Source organism: Dipodomys spectabilis, unplaced genomic scaffold (assembly GCF_019054845.1).
Source record: "Dipodomys spectabilis isolate Male_0828 unplaced genomic scaffold, ASM1905484v1 ptg000493l, whole genome shotgun sequence".
Taxonomy (NCBI): domain Eukaryota; kingdom Metazoa; phylum Chordata; class Mammalia; order Rodentia; family Heteromyidae; genus Dipodomys; species Dipodomys spectabilis.
The window spans coordinates 228,337-242,500 of NW_024871170.1; the positions used below are offsets into that span (position 1 = coordinate 228,337).

At 50.5% G+C, this 14,164-nt stretch overlaps 1 protein-coding gene across 4 annotated transcripts; it reads left to right on the forward strand.

The window, feature by feature from the left end:
• Positions 1 to 794: 794 nt before the first annotated feature.
• Positions 795 to 11,804, forward strand: Klrb1 (killer cell lectin like receptor B1). Of its 4 annotated transcripts, none has more exons than XR_006145816.1 (6): positions 795 to 1,063; positions 4,752 to 4,850; positions 6,776 to 6,850; positions 8,123 to 8,301; positions 10,135 to 10,250; positions 11,435 to 11,804. XR_006145816.1 is itself a non-coding variant. In XM_042669288.1 (3 exons), the coding sequence occupies exons 1-3, from the start codon at positions 979 to 981 to the stop codon at positions 6,883 to 6,885; spliced, it is 294 nt and encodes a 97-aa protein (XP_042525222.1). In that variant the 5' UTR covers positions 795 to 978; the 3' UTR covers positions 6,886 to 7,015. The 4 variants fall into 4 exon arrangements, 1 of the variants encoding a protein (XP_042525222.1); XR_006145817.1 differs by having other exon boundaries at positions 8,147 to 8,301; XR_006145818.1 differs by having other exon boundaries at positions 8,241 to 8,301.
• The last annotated feature ends 2,360 nt before the right edge of the window (positions 11,805 to 14,164 follow it).

Genomic DNA, 14,164 nt, shown 5'->3' on the forward strand with positions numbered 1-14,164 from the left:
TCTAGAAAAAAAAATCATGACTCTTTATTTTCATAACATTGGGTGAAATAGTATAGAAAATCTCAAGAATTGGGATTTGGGGGGAGGGGGGGTCTCCTATCTTAACTCTACATGAGTTCCTCACTATTCTCATTTTTCTCTTGAAAAAAAAAATCACTCAAACAGATATTATAAGAATGAGAACAAAGCCGGGCACCCGTAGCTCCCGCCTGTCATCCCAGCTACTCAGGAGGCTGAGATCTGAGGATCACGGTTCAAAGCCAGCCTGGGCAGGAAAGTCTGTGAGACTCTGATCTCCAACCAAGCACCACAAGTCAAAGTGGAGCTGTGGCTCAAGTAGAGTAGAAAAGCTCAGGAGTCAAGGACTGGTGGCTCACACCTGTCATCCTAGCTACTCAGGAGGCTGAGAACAGAGGATCGTGGTTCAAAGCCAGCCCGGGCAGGAAAGTCCAAGAGACCTTTGTCTCCAATGAATTACAGAAAAACCTGGAAGTAAAGCTGTAGCTCAAGTGGTAGAGCCACCAGCCCTGAGCAAAAATGAAGCTCAGGACAGTGCCCAGGTCCTGAGTTCAAGTCCCAGGACTCACACACACACACACACACACACACACACACACACACACACACACACACACACACACAGAGTTCAGGGATAGTCCCCAGATCCTGAGTTCAAGTCCCAGGACTCACACACACACACACGAGTTCAGGGATAGTCCCCAGATCCTGAGTTCAAGTGCCAGGTATGACACTAAAAAGAAAAAAAAATAACAATAATAAAGAACAAGCAAGACGTTCTAGAATGTCATTCCAGAAAGATCAGGTGTCAGAGGCCTTCAGGTCGGCCTCTGTCTCGTGTGGGTGTGGGCCGCAGGCGGACAGCAAACCACTCTCCCACGCCACTTCCGCCGGCACCTCTGTCTCCCACAGAACCTGGACCTGCCCTTTGCTGCTAGAAGGTCTCCTCTTCCTCCAGCCATGGACTTGCCCATCGTATATGCTGATTTACATCTCGCCAGGGGCCCCGCTCAAGACAGCGCCCCCTCCTCCACTCACCCGCCGGGTAAGCGCTGGGTTTGGTTGCTGGGTTCTGCGCATCTTCTGGAGGGCTGCTTTCCTCCTGTTCTTGGTTGCTTGGCCTGGCCGTGGATGATGATCCTTTGGGAGGTTTAACACCTTCCTGCCCTGTTACCATCCTCTTCTTTCTCTCCAGAATCTGAGCTTTGCGTCTCCCCTTGGAGCTTTGCTCGGTGCCAGCGGTGCTTACGGCTCCCTGCACGCAGTCCTAACTCTGAGATTCCGTGACTGTGTTCACAGGATCTCTGTCAAATACCGGTGCTCACGTCTGTAATCCCAGCTACTCAGGAGGAGGCTGAGATCTGCAGATTGCATTTCCCAGGTAGCCCAAGCAGGAGAGGCTGTGAGACTCTGATCTCCAAGGAGATGGTGGGAAAAGCCAGACATGGAGCTGTGGCTCAAGTGGTAGAGCGCCAGCCTGGAACACAAAGGCTCAGAGACAGTGCCGAGCGCTGAGTGTAAGCCCAGGACTGGCACAGGAAGGAGAAGGAGAAGAAACACAATACAAAAGGCTGCCGGAGACTTAGGGAAGAACATTCTCGAATTACAACCTGGTGCTCTTTAAGTTAAAGGTAGAACTTCCTTTTTTAAGTCACAGGATACAGGAGATCAGCAATTAACCTACTTACTGTTTCTCTTCCTCTTTCTGTCTCTGACTCTCTGTCTGTCTGTCTGTCTCTCTCTCTCTCTCTCATGCAGGTCCTGGGGCTTGAACTCAGGGCCTGGGCGCTGTCCCTGACCTCTTTTGCTCAAGGCTGGCGCTCTACCTCTTGAGCCACAGCTCCACTTCTGGCTTTTTGGTGGCTCATGGGAGATCAGAGTCTCACCAGTTTTCCTGCCAGGGCTGGCTGGGAGCTACGGAGTCGCTGGGATTACAGGCGGGAGCGACCAGTGCCGGGTCTATTTAATGTGTTTTCAGAGTTCAGGAAGTTCATGGCGTGAGAGAGCTACTTGGGGATTTCTGGTGCTGTCAAGGATTTTCATCCCTGAGCTTAAAGCAAAAACCTTACATATCACAGAGTCTGAAATCCCCTCACAGTGCAGGTAAAAGCAAAAGAGAGAAAAATGCAAGGATTCCTTTCAAGTCAGGGAAATCATACATTAGAAATGGCAGGTCTGGAATGGAGGAGAAAAGACTAGAAACGGAGGAAGAAAAGACTTCACTAGCTTTATGTTATATTTGCTATGATATATGTACATATTTACACACACACACATATTGTTGTATTCTCTTCTGAATTCAAACTGAATTTTCTGACAATATTACCACCGTAATTACATTTCCAATTTAATTTCCATTGGTGGAATCTATGTGTTATTATTACGTTTTACTGTTCACCTGTGTTTTAATGCAATTAATATGTGTTCAATTATTAATACCATTCCATTGTTATTGTTTATTAAGGTGTCATACAGCGGGGTTACAATTCTGTAAGTTGGGTCACGAGTACCGTTCTTGGTATGTCTTATATTTTTAGGGTTTCTTGTAGACACAAATGAAGTTATCCATTTTCAGTGGGACGCCTTTGGCTCCCGCCTGTCATCCTAGCTACTCAGGAGGCTGAGCTGGGAGGATCGTGGTTCAAAGCCAGCCTGGGTAGGAAAGTCCATGAGACTTTCACTCCAGTGAACCACCCAAAAGCCAGAAGTGGAGCTGTGGCTCAGGTGTAAAACGCCAGCCCTGAGCACAAAAGCTCAGGGAAAGCATCCAGGCCCTGAGTTTAAGCCTCAAGACTGGCGTACACACACACACACACACACACACACACACACACACACACACAGTCATATAGTCGTTCTATGAGCCTTTTTTTTCCTGGTGCCAGTCCCAGTGCTGTTCCTTAGTTTGTATCTTCAAGGCTGGCGTTCTACCACCTGAGCCACAGCTCCACTTTTGACTTTGTGCTGGTTAATTGGAGATGAGTCTCAGGGGCTTCTCTGCTTTGGCTTGGCTGGGGATCAAGATCTTCAGATCTCCGCCTCCTGAGTAGCAGGGATTACAGGCGTGAGCTGTCTCCTCTCCTCTCTTCTGTTCTTTCCTTCCTACCTTCTTCCTTTTTCCCTTCCTCCCCTCTTTCTTTCATTTCTTTTCCTTCCTTCTCTTATCTCCTTTTCTTTCTTTTCCTCTCTTTGGTTTTCTCTCTCTCTTTCTTCTTCCTTTCATCGCATGGGGATTTGAACTCAGGGTCTTGCCAGGCAAAGTCTTCGGCGTGACACAGGGCATTCTTGCATCGGGTAATCTGGCTGCGATTTTCCCTGAGGCTCTGGGGAAGTGTGTCGGCTGAGCTGGCTGCATTTCACCTGGGAAACTCGAGTCTAGAAATGCAGGGGAGGGGGGGAGTCCCTTCAGCATTGTTGATCCAGGGCCCCAAAGCTGCGAGCGCAGAAAGTCGGATCTGTCAAACCAACCCTGAAGCAACAAACACCTAAGAAGTAGAAGGTGCTCAGAGCAGTGTAGACCTTGGCCTTGGGCTGTTGTAAAACCACAAGCAGCCTGGGTCCAGGGCCCTCACCACACACCGGGGGTGGATCTCAGCCCGGCCACAAAGTCCGGATGGACGTGAGCAGAGACCTATTTTTCTTTGTGGCCAAATGGCAAATGGTTTCCTCTGTGAACTTGGGGAATAACACACACCAGAAAAAGCCAGTGAGTCACGCCTGTCATCCCAGCCGCTCAGGAGGCTGAGAGCTGAGGATCGCAGTTCGAAGCCAGCCTGGCCAGGAAAGCCCATGAGACTCTGATCTCCAAAGGACCTGAAAAATGCTGGCCGTAGAGGTGTGGGTCAAGTGGTATAGTGCCAGCCTTGAGAAAAAAAATAAACAAAAAAGGCTCAGAGACATTGCCAAGGCCCTGAGTTCAAACCCCGACACACACACACACAGACACAGAGTTTTTATTTTGTTTTAGGCTTGTTTTTTTTTTCTTTTTGTCCACTGTAGGGCTTGAACTCTGGGCCTGGGCGCTGTCCCTCAGCTCTTCAGCTCAAGGCTGGCGCTCTACCACTTGAGCCACAGCACCACTTCTGGTTTTCTGATGGTTCATTGGAGATCAGAGTCTCACAGACTTTCCAGCCCAAGCTGGCTTTGAACTACATTCTCAGATTTCAGCCTCTTGAGTAGCTAGGATTACAACTGTTGCCACCAGCTCCTGGCTGTTTTTGTTTTTGCTTTTATGCTGGTCCTGGGCTTTGAACTCAAGGCCTGGGTGCTGTCCCTGAGCCTCTTTTGCTCAAGGCAGTTAGTGTTCTACTGCTTCAGCCACAGCACTTCTGGCTTTTATTGGTAGTTTGTTGGAGATAATACCTCATGCCTTTCTGTCATCCTAGCAACTGAGGAGGCTGAGATCTCAGGACCATGGTTCTAAGCCAAGCCAGAGCAGAAACCCCTGTGTGGCTTTTGTCTCTATCACCAAAAAGCCAAAAGTGGAGCTGTGGTTCAAGTGGTAGAGCACCAGCCTTGAGCAGAAATATTCAGGGGTAGTTCCTAGGCCCTGAGTTCAAGCCCTAAGATTGGCATACGCACACACATGCACACACACACACACACACACACACAGAGTCTCACAGACTTTCCTGCCTGGGCTGGCTTCAAACCATGATCCTCGCGTTGAGTAGCAGGGATGGCAGGGCTGAGCCTCCAGCGCCCTCTGAACAAGTGTCTCTTGCTCCTTGCAGAGGGGTGCCGGGGGCCCTGTTGGCATGGGCTGGCGTGGAAGCTTTTCTGCGCTGCTGTAACGCTGCTGGTCCTGGGCGTGGCTGGGCTGAGTGTGGCAGGTGAGTAAGGCAGCATCTCAGAGCTCTTCCTCTGTTTCCATGGTCACGCCGAGCGCATCTTCACGGAGTCTCAGCCCTTGAATGAGGGGCAAACTCTGAGTCTTGCAACTCCTATTCCAGACCCATTGTGCACCGCCCCCCCCCCTTCCCTCCCGAGTCTCCAGATGCTTCTCGGAGTCATTTAAGGGGACATCACACATGCGCCACAAACTTAAACTAAAAAGAAGGCTCCGTTGCTGTTGGAAGCCAGTGGCTCACGCCTGTCAGCCCAGACACAGGAGGCTGAGATCTGAGGATCACCGTTTGTAGCCAACCTCGGTAGGAAAGTCCATGAGACCCGTATCTCTCCAATGAACCACCCAAAAGCCAGAAGGGAGCTGTGGCTCAAGTGGTAGAGCACCCGCCTGGAACAAAGAAAAGATTGTGGCCTGAGTTCAAGTCCCAGGAGCCCCACAGAACCAAAGAGGTCACAGCTGGGAGCCAAAGATAAAAATAGCCAAGCAAGTTAAACTTTCCAAGGATTTACGGTGGGCTTCCGGTGGATTCCACTTGGTGGACGCCAACCTATCCGTGAGAGCAGACAGTGACACTCGATTTGGAAAGGGACGGAGAGTTGTAAAGAGCATTTCCTTAGGTTGATTTATGTCGTGTAGAATAGATAACCCAAGACTGAGGCGTTCCCTCCTTTGATGATTTCCTCATTTGGTTTTTGGGCTGGCCCTGGGGCTTGAACTCAGGGCCCTGGCACTGTGTCTGACCTTAGTGCCCAAGGCTGGTGCTGGACTCCTCCACTTCCGGCGTGGTGGTGACTCAGATTTTTCCTCCCCTCTCAAGAGTGAGACAATCCATTGGGCCACCGTGAAAGGTGACAAACACATTTATTCACACTATTTAAACCAGAAAGGGGGCCCGCTACTACCTTGTCCTGGGCTAGATACCCAGAACCCAGAGCAGCCTCAACCACCAAACCTCCAAGCCTCCGTTGGGCAGCCCTGACCTTTATGAGTCCGTCTGCAAACCTCCAACCCAGACCTCCAGTGCTCCAAAGCTCCAGGGCTCCGAAGGGGCAGGCTTTTCCTTTTGCTCCCTTCCTCCTCCTCTGCAGGCCTCAGCTCACTCCTCAGGCCGGCCCTGCTCTGCTCCGGGAGGCGTCTCTCCGAGGGCCTCTCTAGGGGAAGGCCCCAAATGGCCTCTTGAGGAACGCCCAAATGAGCTCCAGGGAGGTCCCAGATGACCTCTAGAGGCTTTCCCTGGCTGGCTCAGGCCTGCCCTGCTCTGCTCCGGCAGGCTGGCCCCTCCGCTGCCCCTCCCTCCACGCCATGCCTTCCTGCTCCATTGCTCTACTTCTTCTTTGCCCTCTCTCCCCTCCTCCCCCAGAACTCTCCCAAGGACTCCCCTCAGGACTCCTGGTCTTCCCCCTCCTCAACCAGGACCCAGAACACTCTGCCTGTATATCGGCTGTGCCCCTCCCCCCCTGCCCCCCCCCCCCCCCCGGCTTCCTGGCATGTCCAATGGGACAGTGATGTCAGCTCGTCATTGATGCCCAGCCCCCTCCAGCGGGGGGAGAGGGCTGCGCCATCGGGCCAAACTGATCTGCGGGCCTGCTGATTATTGGGGCACTGGTTAATTACACTACCAGGGCTGGCTTTGAACTCAGATCCTCACATCTCAGTCTCCTGAGAAGCTGGGATTACAGGCATGAGCCATAGCACCTGTTTTTGTTGTTGTTGTTGTCTGTCTTTTTGGTTTGTTTTTTTTTAATGGATTTAGTCTCCAAACCAGGCTCATTGTCACCCCACCAGTAATACTTTGTATTTTCAAGCCTGTGGAGATAACTTGACTCTGGCCATATGCGTGTCATAACATGTAACATCCATTCAAGTGCATATTTCCATATGTACCCCTCTTGCTGTGTTCTTTGCTAGTGGTACTCTTAATGCAAAAATCACCGGCAGAAGAGGGCACAGTGGACATTCAAGAAAACAGAACCGAAACAACAGGTAACTTGCCTTGGCTTGAAGTTCCTGCCAGCTAAGGTGGGGTGACTATCACATGCTCAATAACCACACTGAGGACCCCAGTCACGAGGCTTTCATGCTTGACTCAACTAAAGGGAAAAAAGTTAAGGGCTGGGAATGTGGCTGAGTGTTCACCTAGCATGCATGAAGCCCGGGGTTCGATGTCTCAGTACCACAGAAAAAGTCAGAAGTGGTGCTGTGGCTCAAATGGTAGAGTGCTAGCTTGGGCAAAAGAAGCTCAGAGAAATGCTCAGGCCCTGAGTTCAAACCCCAGGACAGGAAGGAAGGAAGAAAGGAAGGAAGGAAGGAGAGAAAGAAAGAAAGAAAGAAAGAAAGAAAGAAAGAAAGAAAGAAAGAAAGAAAGAAAGAAAGAAAGAAAGAAAGAAAGAAAGAAAGAAAGAAAGAAAGAAAAAGCAAGCAAGCAAGCAAGAAAGAAGAAAACCCTTCTTGGGGATAAAAAGATACCCAGTGAGTTCTATTAGTGGATGAATACATCATTTGGCAGAAATTGTCTTACAATACTCCCTGTGGTCTTTCTCGTGGATTTACTGAAATCGGTTACAGTTGGTCATATACTTTGCTTTAGGTTCAGTCTTTTTAGGTGAGTTAGATATTCCTGTCTATTTAGGGAAATCAACACTGGTGAGGAATTTAATTAAAGTAAGAAATAGACTTAGTTGTGAGTGTGAGTGTATGTGTGTGTGTGTGTGTGCGCACGTGCGTGTGCATGTACTGGGCCTTGAACTCAGGGCCTGGGCACTGTCCCTGAGCTTTATTTCCCAAGGATAGAACTCTACCACTTGAGCCACAGATCTACTTCTAATTCTTTTGCTGATTCACTGGAGATAAGAGTCTGACAGACTTTCTGACCCAGGCTGGCTTTGAACCATGACCCTCAGATCTCAGCCTCCTGAGGAGCTGGGATTGCAGGGGTGAGTCTCAAGTCTTGATCAGCATCTGTTTTATCAGCTCATCTGGAACCAGTAATTCTATCTCTTGGTGTCTTAAAAAAAATAAGATGTGGCTCTTTGAGTGGTTTCAATGGCATTTTTGTGTATTCTAATATCATGTAATTTCATTTATACTTTGCCATATTTCTGGCCACTGACTCTACATTTTCTGTGAACAAATTGAACATGATCTTGAAAATGTCAAAGTTATAATGAACCTCCTGTTATTACAGCAGTATTGTACTGGTGTGTGTGTGTGTGTGTGTGTATGGCGGGCTGTTATTCATCAGGGGCTGGGTGGAAGTTCGTCTTCCAGTTTCTCCCGTAGAGAGACCAGCCATGGCAGCGTGCCCTGTGTCTTAGCATGAACTTGGAGACAAGTGCCTGTTTCTATCATCCACTCCTTTGTCTTGGAATGACAGCCTGACCGACTGCTCCACAAAGCAATCCAACCTGCTGCTCATTCACGATGCAGAGGAGCTGGTGAGTGTGAGGGAAATGCCATCCTGGCTCTCAGCACCCGGAGGCCTGTGCCAGGACCTCTGTGCTGTTCACCAAAGGCTCCATGCGGTGGAGTGGAGACTTGCGATTCCCAAAGCTTAACCTGCAGGAGAATAAAGAGCAAAGACTCAATATGCCTGTGTCTACATCCATCCATCTGTCTATCTGTCCCTCATCCATCATCTACTATCATCCACCATCCATCCATCATCCACCATCCACCCATCCATCCACCATCCATCATCCACCATTCATCATCCACCATCCATCCATCCATCATCCATCATCCATCCACCATCCATCCATCCATCCATCATCCACCATCCATCCACCATCCATCATCCACCATCCACCCATCCATCCATCCATCCACCCATCATCCATCATCCACCATTCATCCATCCATCATCCATCCATCATCCATCATTCATCCATCCACCATCCATCCATCATCCACCATCCATCCATCATCCACCATCCACCCATCCATCCATCATCCACCATCCATCATCCACCATCCATCCATCCATCCATCCACCCATCATCTACTATCCACCATCCATCCACCATCCATCATCCACCATCCATCCATCCACCCTTCATCCATCATCCACCATCCATCCATCCATCATCCATCATTCACCATCCATCCACCCATCCATCCATCCATCCACCCATCATCCATCACCCACCACCCATCCATCCATCCATCCACCCATCATCCATCATCCACCATCCATCTACCATCCATCCACCATCCATCCACCCATCCATCTACCCATCATCCACCATCTACCATCCATCCATCCATCCACCCACCATCCATCATCCATCCATCATCCATCATCCATCCATTATCATCATCTACCATTCATCTGTCATCCCTCTATCCATCATCCATCCACCATCCACCATCTATCCATCCATCCATTATCCCATCCACCATCCATCTATCCATCCATCTACCCATCATCCACCATCTACCATACATCCATCCATCCACCCACCATCCATCATCCATCCATCATCCATCATCCATCCATTATCATCATCTACCATTCATCTGTCATCCATCTATCCATCATCCATCCATCATCCACCATCCACCATCTATCCATCCATCCATTATCCCATCCACCATCCATCTATCCATAATCCAATCACTACCCATGCATCCACCCATCATCCACCATCCATTCATCATCCACCACCCACCCATCCACTCGCCCATCCCTCCATCATTTCTATCTCTACTTTTGTATTTATGTATCTATCTCTATATCTATTATCTGTCTCTCTATCTGGGTATTCTGTATGTATCTATGTCTCTGTGTGTATGTGTATGCATCTATCTATCTTTTTGTGTCTATCCAATTTTTGTATGCATGTCTGTATAACTCATCTATCTTTATTTTGGTATCTATGTATTTGTGTGTGTATGTATCTACCTATCTATCTTGAGAAAGAGAAATACCAAAGAGAAGGCAGAATGAGGCGCTTAGAGACGTGAGGAACTTCTTGCTGCGGGGGTGTTGCTACCCTGGGTTTTAGGGGTGCACAGATAAGATCAGGTACACCTGAAATCTTAGCTCCTCAGGAGGCTGAGAGCTGAGGATCATGGTTCAAAGTCAGCCCAGGCAACAAAGTCCATGAGACTCTTGGCTCCCAAACGCCAGAGGTGGTGCTGTGGCTCAGTGGTAGAGCGCTAGCCTTGAGCAAAAGAGCTCAGGGACAGCGCCCAGGCCGTGAGTTCAAGCCCCAGGCATGGCACCAAAGCAAAAAGCGCCATGTTGTTCTCTGTCCCTTCTATCCCAGAGGCTCCTGTGGGAGTTTCTGGAACATGACAGACATCTCTACTGGATCGGACTACATCGCTCAGTGTCGGGCAAGATGTGGAAGTGGACCAACGGCTCTGAGTTCAGCTCCTCCGGGTGAGTCCTGGTGACGTCATCTGTCGGGCGTGCGGTACATGGTGGAAACCCCGTTTCTCCACATCTGAGTTTGGGCCAAGAAGTCTCCAGAAGCCGGAGCGGCCGGAGGAGATGCAGGATTCCCAGGCGGGGAGCGGATTTTCACCAGGAAGCCCGCGTTTGCCCTCACACTGATCTTCAATTGATTCCTTTATTTTGGTGCTGGTCCTGGGGCTTGAACTCAGGGCCTGTCCTGATGCTTGGCTCTTTCACTCGAGGCTGGTGCTCTGCCACTCGAGCCACAGCTCCACTGCCAGCTTCCTGGAGGTTCACTGGAGATAAGAGTCTCATGGAAATTCTTGCCCAGGGCTGGCTTTGAACCATGATTCTCAGATCTCAGCCTCCTGAGTAGCTGCGATGCCAGGCTTTGAATGGAGTTTGAAAGGATCAGGAATGGACTGATAACTTCTTTGGAAAGGGTCTGTGAAAATGTCATAGGGCAGTTGGGCACCGGTGGCTCCCGCCTGTCATCCCAGCTACTCAGGAGGCTGAGATCTGAGCATCAGGGTTCAAAGCCAGCCCAGGCAGGAAAGGCCTGGAGACTCTGATCTCCAATAAACCACCAGGAAAAGCTGTAAGTGGAGTTGTGGCTCAAATGGTAGACTGCTGGCCTTGAGCAACAATAGCTCAGAAATAGTGCCAGGGTCCTGAGTTCAAATCCCAGGACACACACACACACTCCCTCTGTCTGTCTGTCTCTGTCTCTCTCTGTTTCTGTCTCTCTCTCTCACACACACACACACTCCCTCTGTCTGTCTGTCTGTCTCTGTCTCTCCCTCTCCCTCTCTCCCTCTCTCTGTCACACACACACACACACACACACACTCTGTCTGTCTGTCTCTTTCTGTCTCTCTCTGTCTCTGTCTCTGTCTGTCTGTCTGTCTCTCTCTCTCTCTCACACACACACACACACACACACACACACACACACGAATGATTCTTCCCCAGTAAAGATGAGATCTAGAGTGTCCCAAGCCTATCCGCCGTCTGTAAAAGGCTTTGTGGCATCCTGTGGCCTTGAACCGGTGTCCCTTGCGTCTCTGCGGCTGAGCCTGTGTTCTGCGGCGGCCTCGGGCACTGGGGGGAGGCGTGGGGAGTGTTCCACGCTCATTCACGCTCACGAGGGCGTGTGGCTCTCCCCCCAGCCTCCAGCTGACGGGTGTGGCACAGGACACAAGCGTGTGGCAGGACACCAACTGTGCAGTCGCCTCCCAGGAGCGCTTGTACGCTGAGAGCTGCCAGGCCGAGCTGAGATGGATCTGCCAGAAGGAACGTTCTAGAAAGAGATCACGGCGGTGACGGGCATCTGCCCCCGGCCTCCCTGCATCCTGGGAGGGAAATGAGAGCCATGGAGGGTTGGAGAGAGAGGGACACGCGCCACGTGAACAAAAACAGGCAGAAGGTCAGCACACACGGAAACTGGGCTGGGCAGGTGCTCAGGGCACAGTGCTCGCCCGGCGTGCACAAGGCCCTGGGTTCGAATCCTCTGCACCACAGACATAGAAAAAGCCGGAAGTGGTGCCGTGGCTCAAGGGGTAGAGCGCCAGCCTTGAGCACAGAGAGGCTCGGGGACAGCGCCCGGGCCCTGAGTTCAAATCCCAGCACTGATTAAAAACAAAAAACAGAAACCTGCTTGCCTTCCGCTGTGTTCATGATGCGTGCATTTCAACGTTGACCTCAGGGACCCTACAGAGAATTTTACCACCTGTATTCCTGCACAGACCGGTGTGGAACTGTAAACCGCCCGTGTGTGTGTGTGTGCATGTGCGTGTGTGTGTGTGTGTCCTGGTGCTGTGTAGGTGTGTGTGTGCTGACACTGCGTGTGTGTTGGTACTACGTGTGGGTGCTGGTACTCCGTGTGTCCGTGTGTCCGTGTGTCTGTGTCTGCGTGTGTGTGCTGGTCTTGAACTCAGGGCCTTGTGCTATTGCTCGGCTCTCTCTCTCTAGGCTAGTGCTCTGCCACGGGAGCCACGGTTCCATTTCCCACTCTTTCTGGCTAGTTGGAGATCGGGGGTTTCACACACTTTCCTGCCTGGGCTGATTTTGAATTTCGATCCTCAGACCTCAGCCTCCTGAGTAGCTGGGATGACAGGCGTGAGCCACCAGCACCTGACTGTATGTGTGTGTGTGTGTGTGTGTGTGTAATAAGTATTATATTATGTATTACACATGATATATACATCACATATAATTTATATTGTATAATACATTTTACATCTTTATTCTATTTATTGTTATACTTTACATAAATATACACATACGCAAATAAAGAATATACTTGGTGCTGAACGCAGGACCTGGGTGTGATCCCTCAGCTTTTGTGCTCAAGGCTGTTGCTTTACTACTTGAGCCACAGCTCCACTTCTAGATTTCTGCTGGTTCATTGGAGATAAGAGTCTCACAGAGCCGGGCGCCGGTGGCTCCCGCCTGTCATCCCAGCTACTCAGGAGGCTGACATCTGAGGATTGCAGTTCAAAGCCAGCCTGGGCAGGAAAGTCCCTGAGACTCTGATCTCCAACAAACCACCAGAAAACCGGAAGTGGCGCTGTGGCTCACGTGGTAGAGCGCCCGCCTTGAGCTGAAGAGCTGAGGGACAGCGCCCAGGCCCTGAGTTCAAGCCCCACCACCAACCAAAAAAAACAAAGAAGAAGGAAAATGCTTTGATTTGGTTCTGCAACAATAAAATTGAAACCTCGCTGGGGAATGGGAGAATGCTTTTAAACAAAACCGTCATGAATGCAGACGTGAGCACAGCTTCTGTTTTCCCTCTGAAGCCTCACAGGTGGGAGTTGCAATTTCCAGGTAGCGTACCACGCTCTCTTGACTGTCTCCTTCTGTCTGTCTCTGTCTCTCTGTCTCTGTGTCTCTGTGTCTCTGTCTCTCTGTGTCTCTGTGTCTCTGTGTCTCTGTGTCTCTGTTTCTCTGTCTCTGTCTCTCTGTCTCTCTGTGTCTCTGTCTCTCTGTCTCTCTGTCTCTCTGTCTCTCTGTCTCTCTGTGTCTCTGTCTCTCTGTCTCTGTCTCTCGGTGTGTCCGCCCTCCACTCATTTTTTTGTGCAGTTCCTGGGCCTTAAATCCAAGGCCTCACCACCTGGATTGATTTCCACCGCAGTCTGCAGTCTACCTCTTACGCCACACCTCCACGTCCAGCTTCTCAACGGCTAGTTGGAGAGAGGTCTTGGGCTTTTCTATCCGGGCTAGCTTTGAACAGGGAGACGCAGAGCTGGAAGATGGCTGGCATCCCCTGACAGATCACTCTCGGAATCCACCGTAGGCCAACGCTGTCCCCACGGAGAAGGACTTTGCAACGTCCCCGAGCCCACGGCGAGTTCCTTGCCTTCCCTCACGGCCTCCAGAGGATGCACTAAGGATCCGTCAGCCGCTCATGCTAGGACCCTCCTGCCAGATGACAGCGTTCCTAGGGTCCACACTTCCCCTCGCCTCCCACAGAGGAGGAAGGAGGAAGAGGAGGGAAGCATCTCCCTCCACAAACGAAGATGTCCCGGGCTGCTGACTGAAGGAGCCACGGATTGCTTTGCTAAGGCAAAAATACGGCCCATTTCCAGCCCCCAGGAACAGCTGCTGCCCCTTGGCCTGTTAACAACCTGAAACAGGTGTTCACAGTCCAACAACGACCTCCTGATTTTAGGTTTAAGTCTTTCGGAGTGGGTTTTCCCTCCTTCTTTTCCTCTTTGTAGCCAGTATGGGGGCTTGAACTCAGGGCTCGAGTGCTCTATCCCTTAGCTTTTTTGCTTACGGCCGGCACTGTACCACTTGGGCCTCTTTCTCCGCTCCTCCACTTCTGCTTACCTGGAGGTAAGACTGTCTCGCTGTGTCTCTCTGGGATGGCTTCGAATCTCATTCCTTAAAGCTAGGAT

Bases quoted from the DNA above. Each gene is read 5' to 3' on its own strand.
- Klrb1 (XM_042669288.1), top strand. From the start codon at position 979: ATGGACTTGCCCATCGTATATGCTGATTTACATCTCGCCAGGGGCCCC. The intron at 1,064-4,751 runs GTAAGCGCTGGG...TGCTCCTTGCAG, and splicing joins CTCCTCCACTCACCCGCCGG to AGGGGTGCCGGGGGCCCTGT. The intron at 4,851-6,775 runs GTGAGTAAGGCA...GTTCTTTGCTAG, and splicing joins GGCTGGGCTGAGTGTGGCAG to TGGTACTCTTAATGCAAAAA.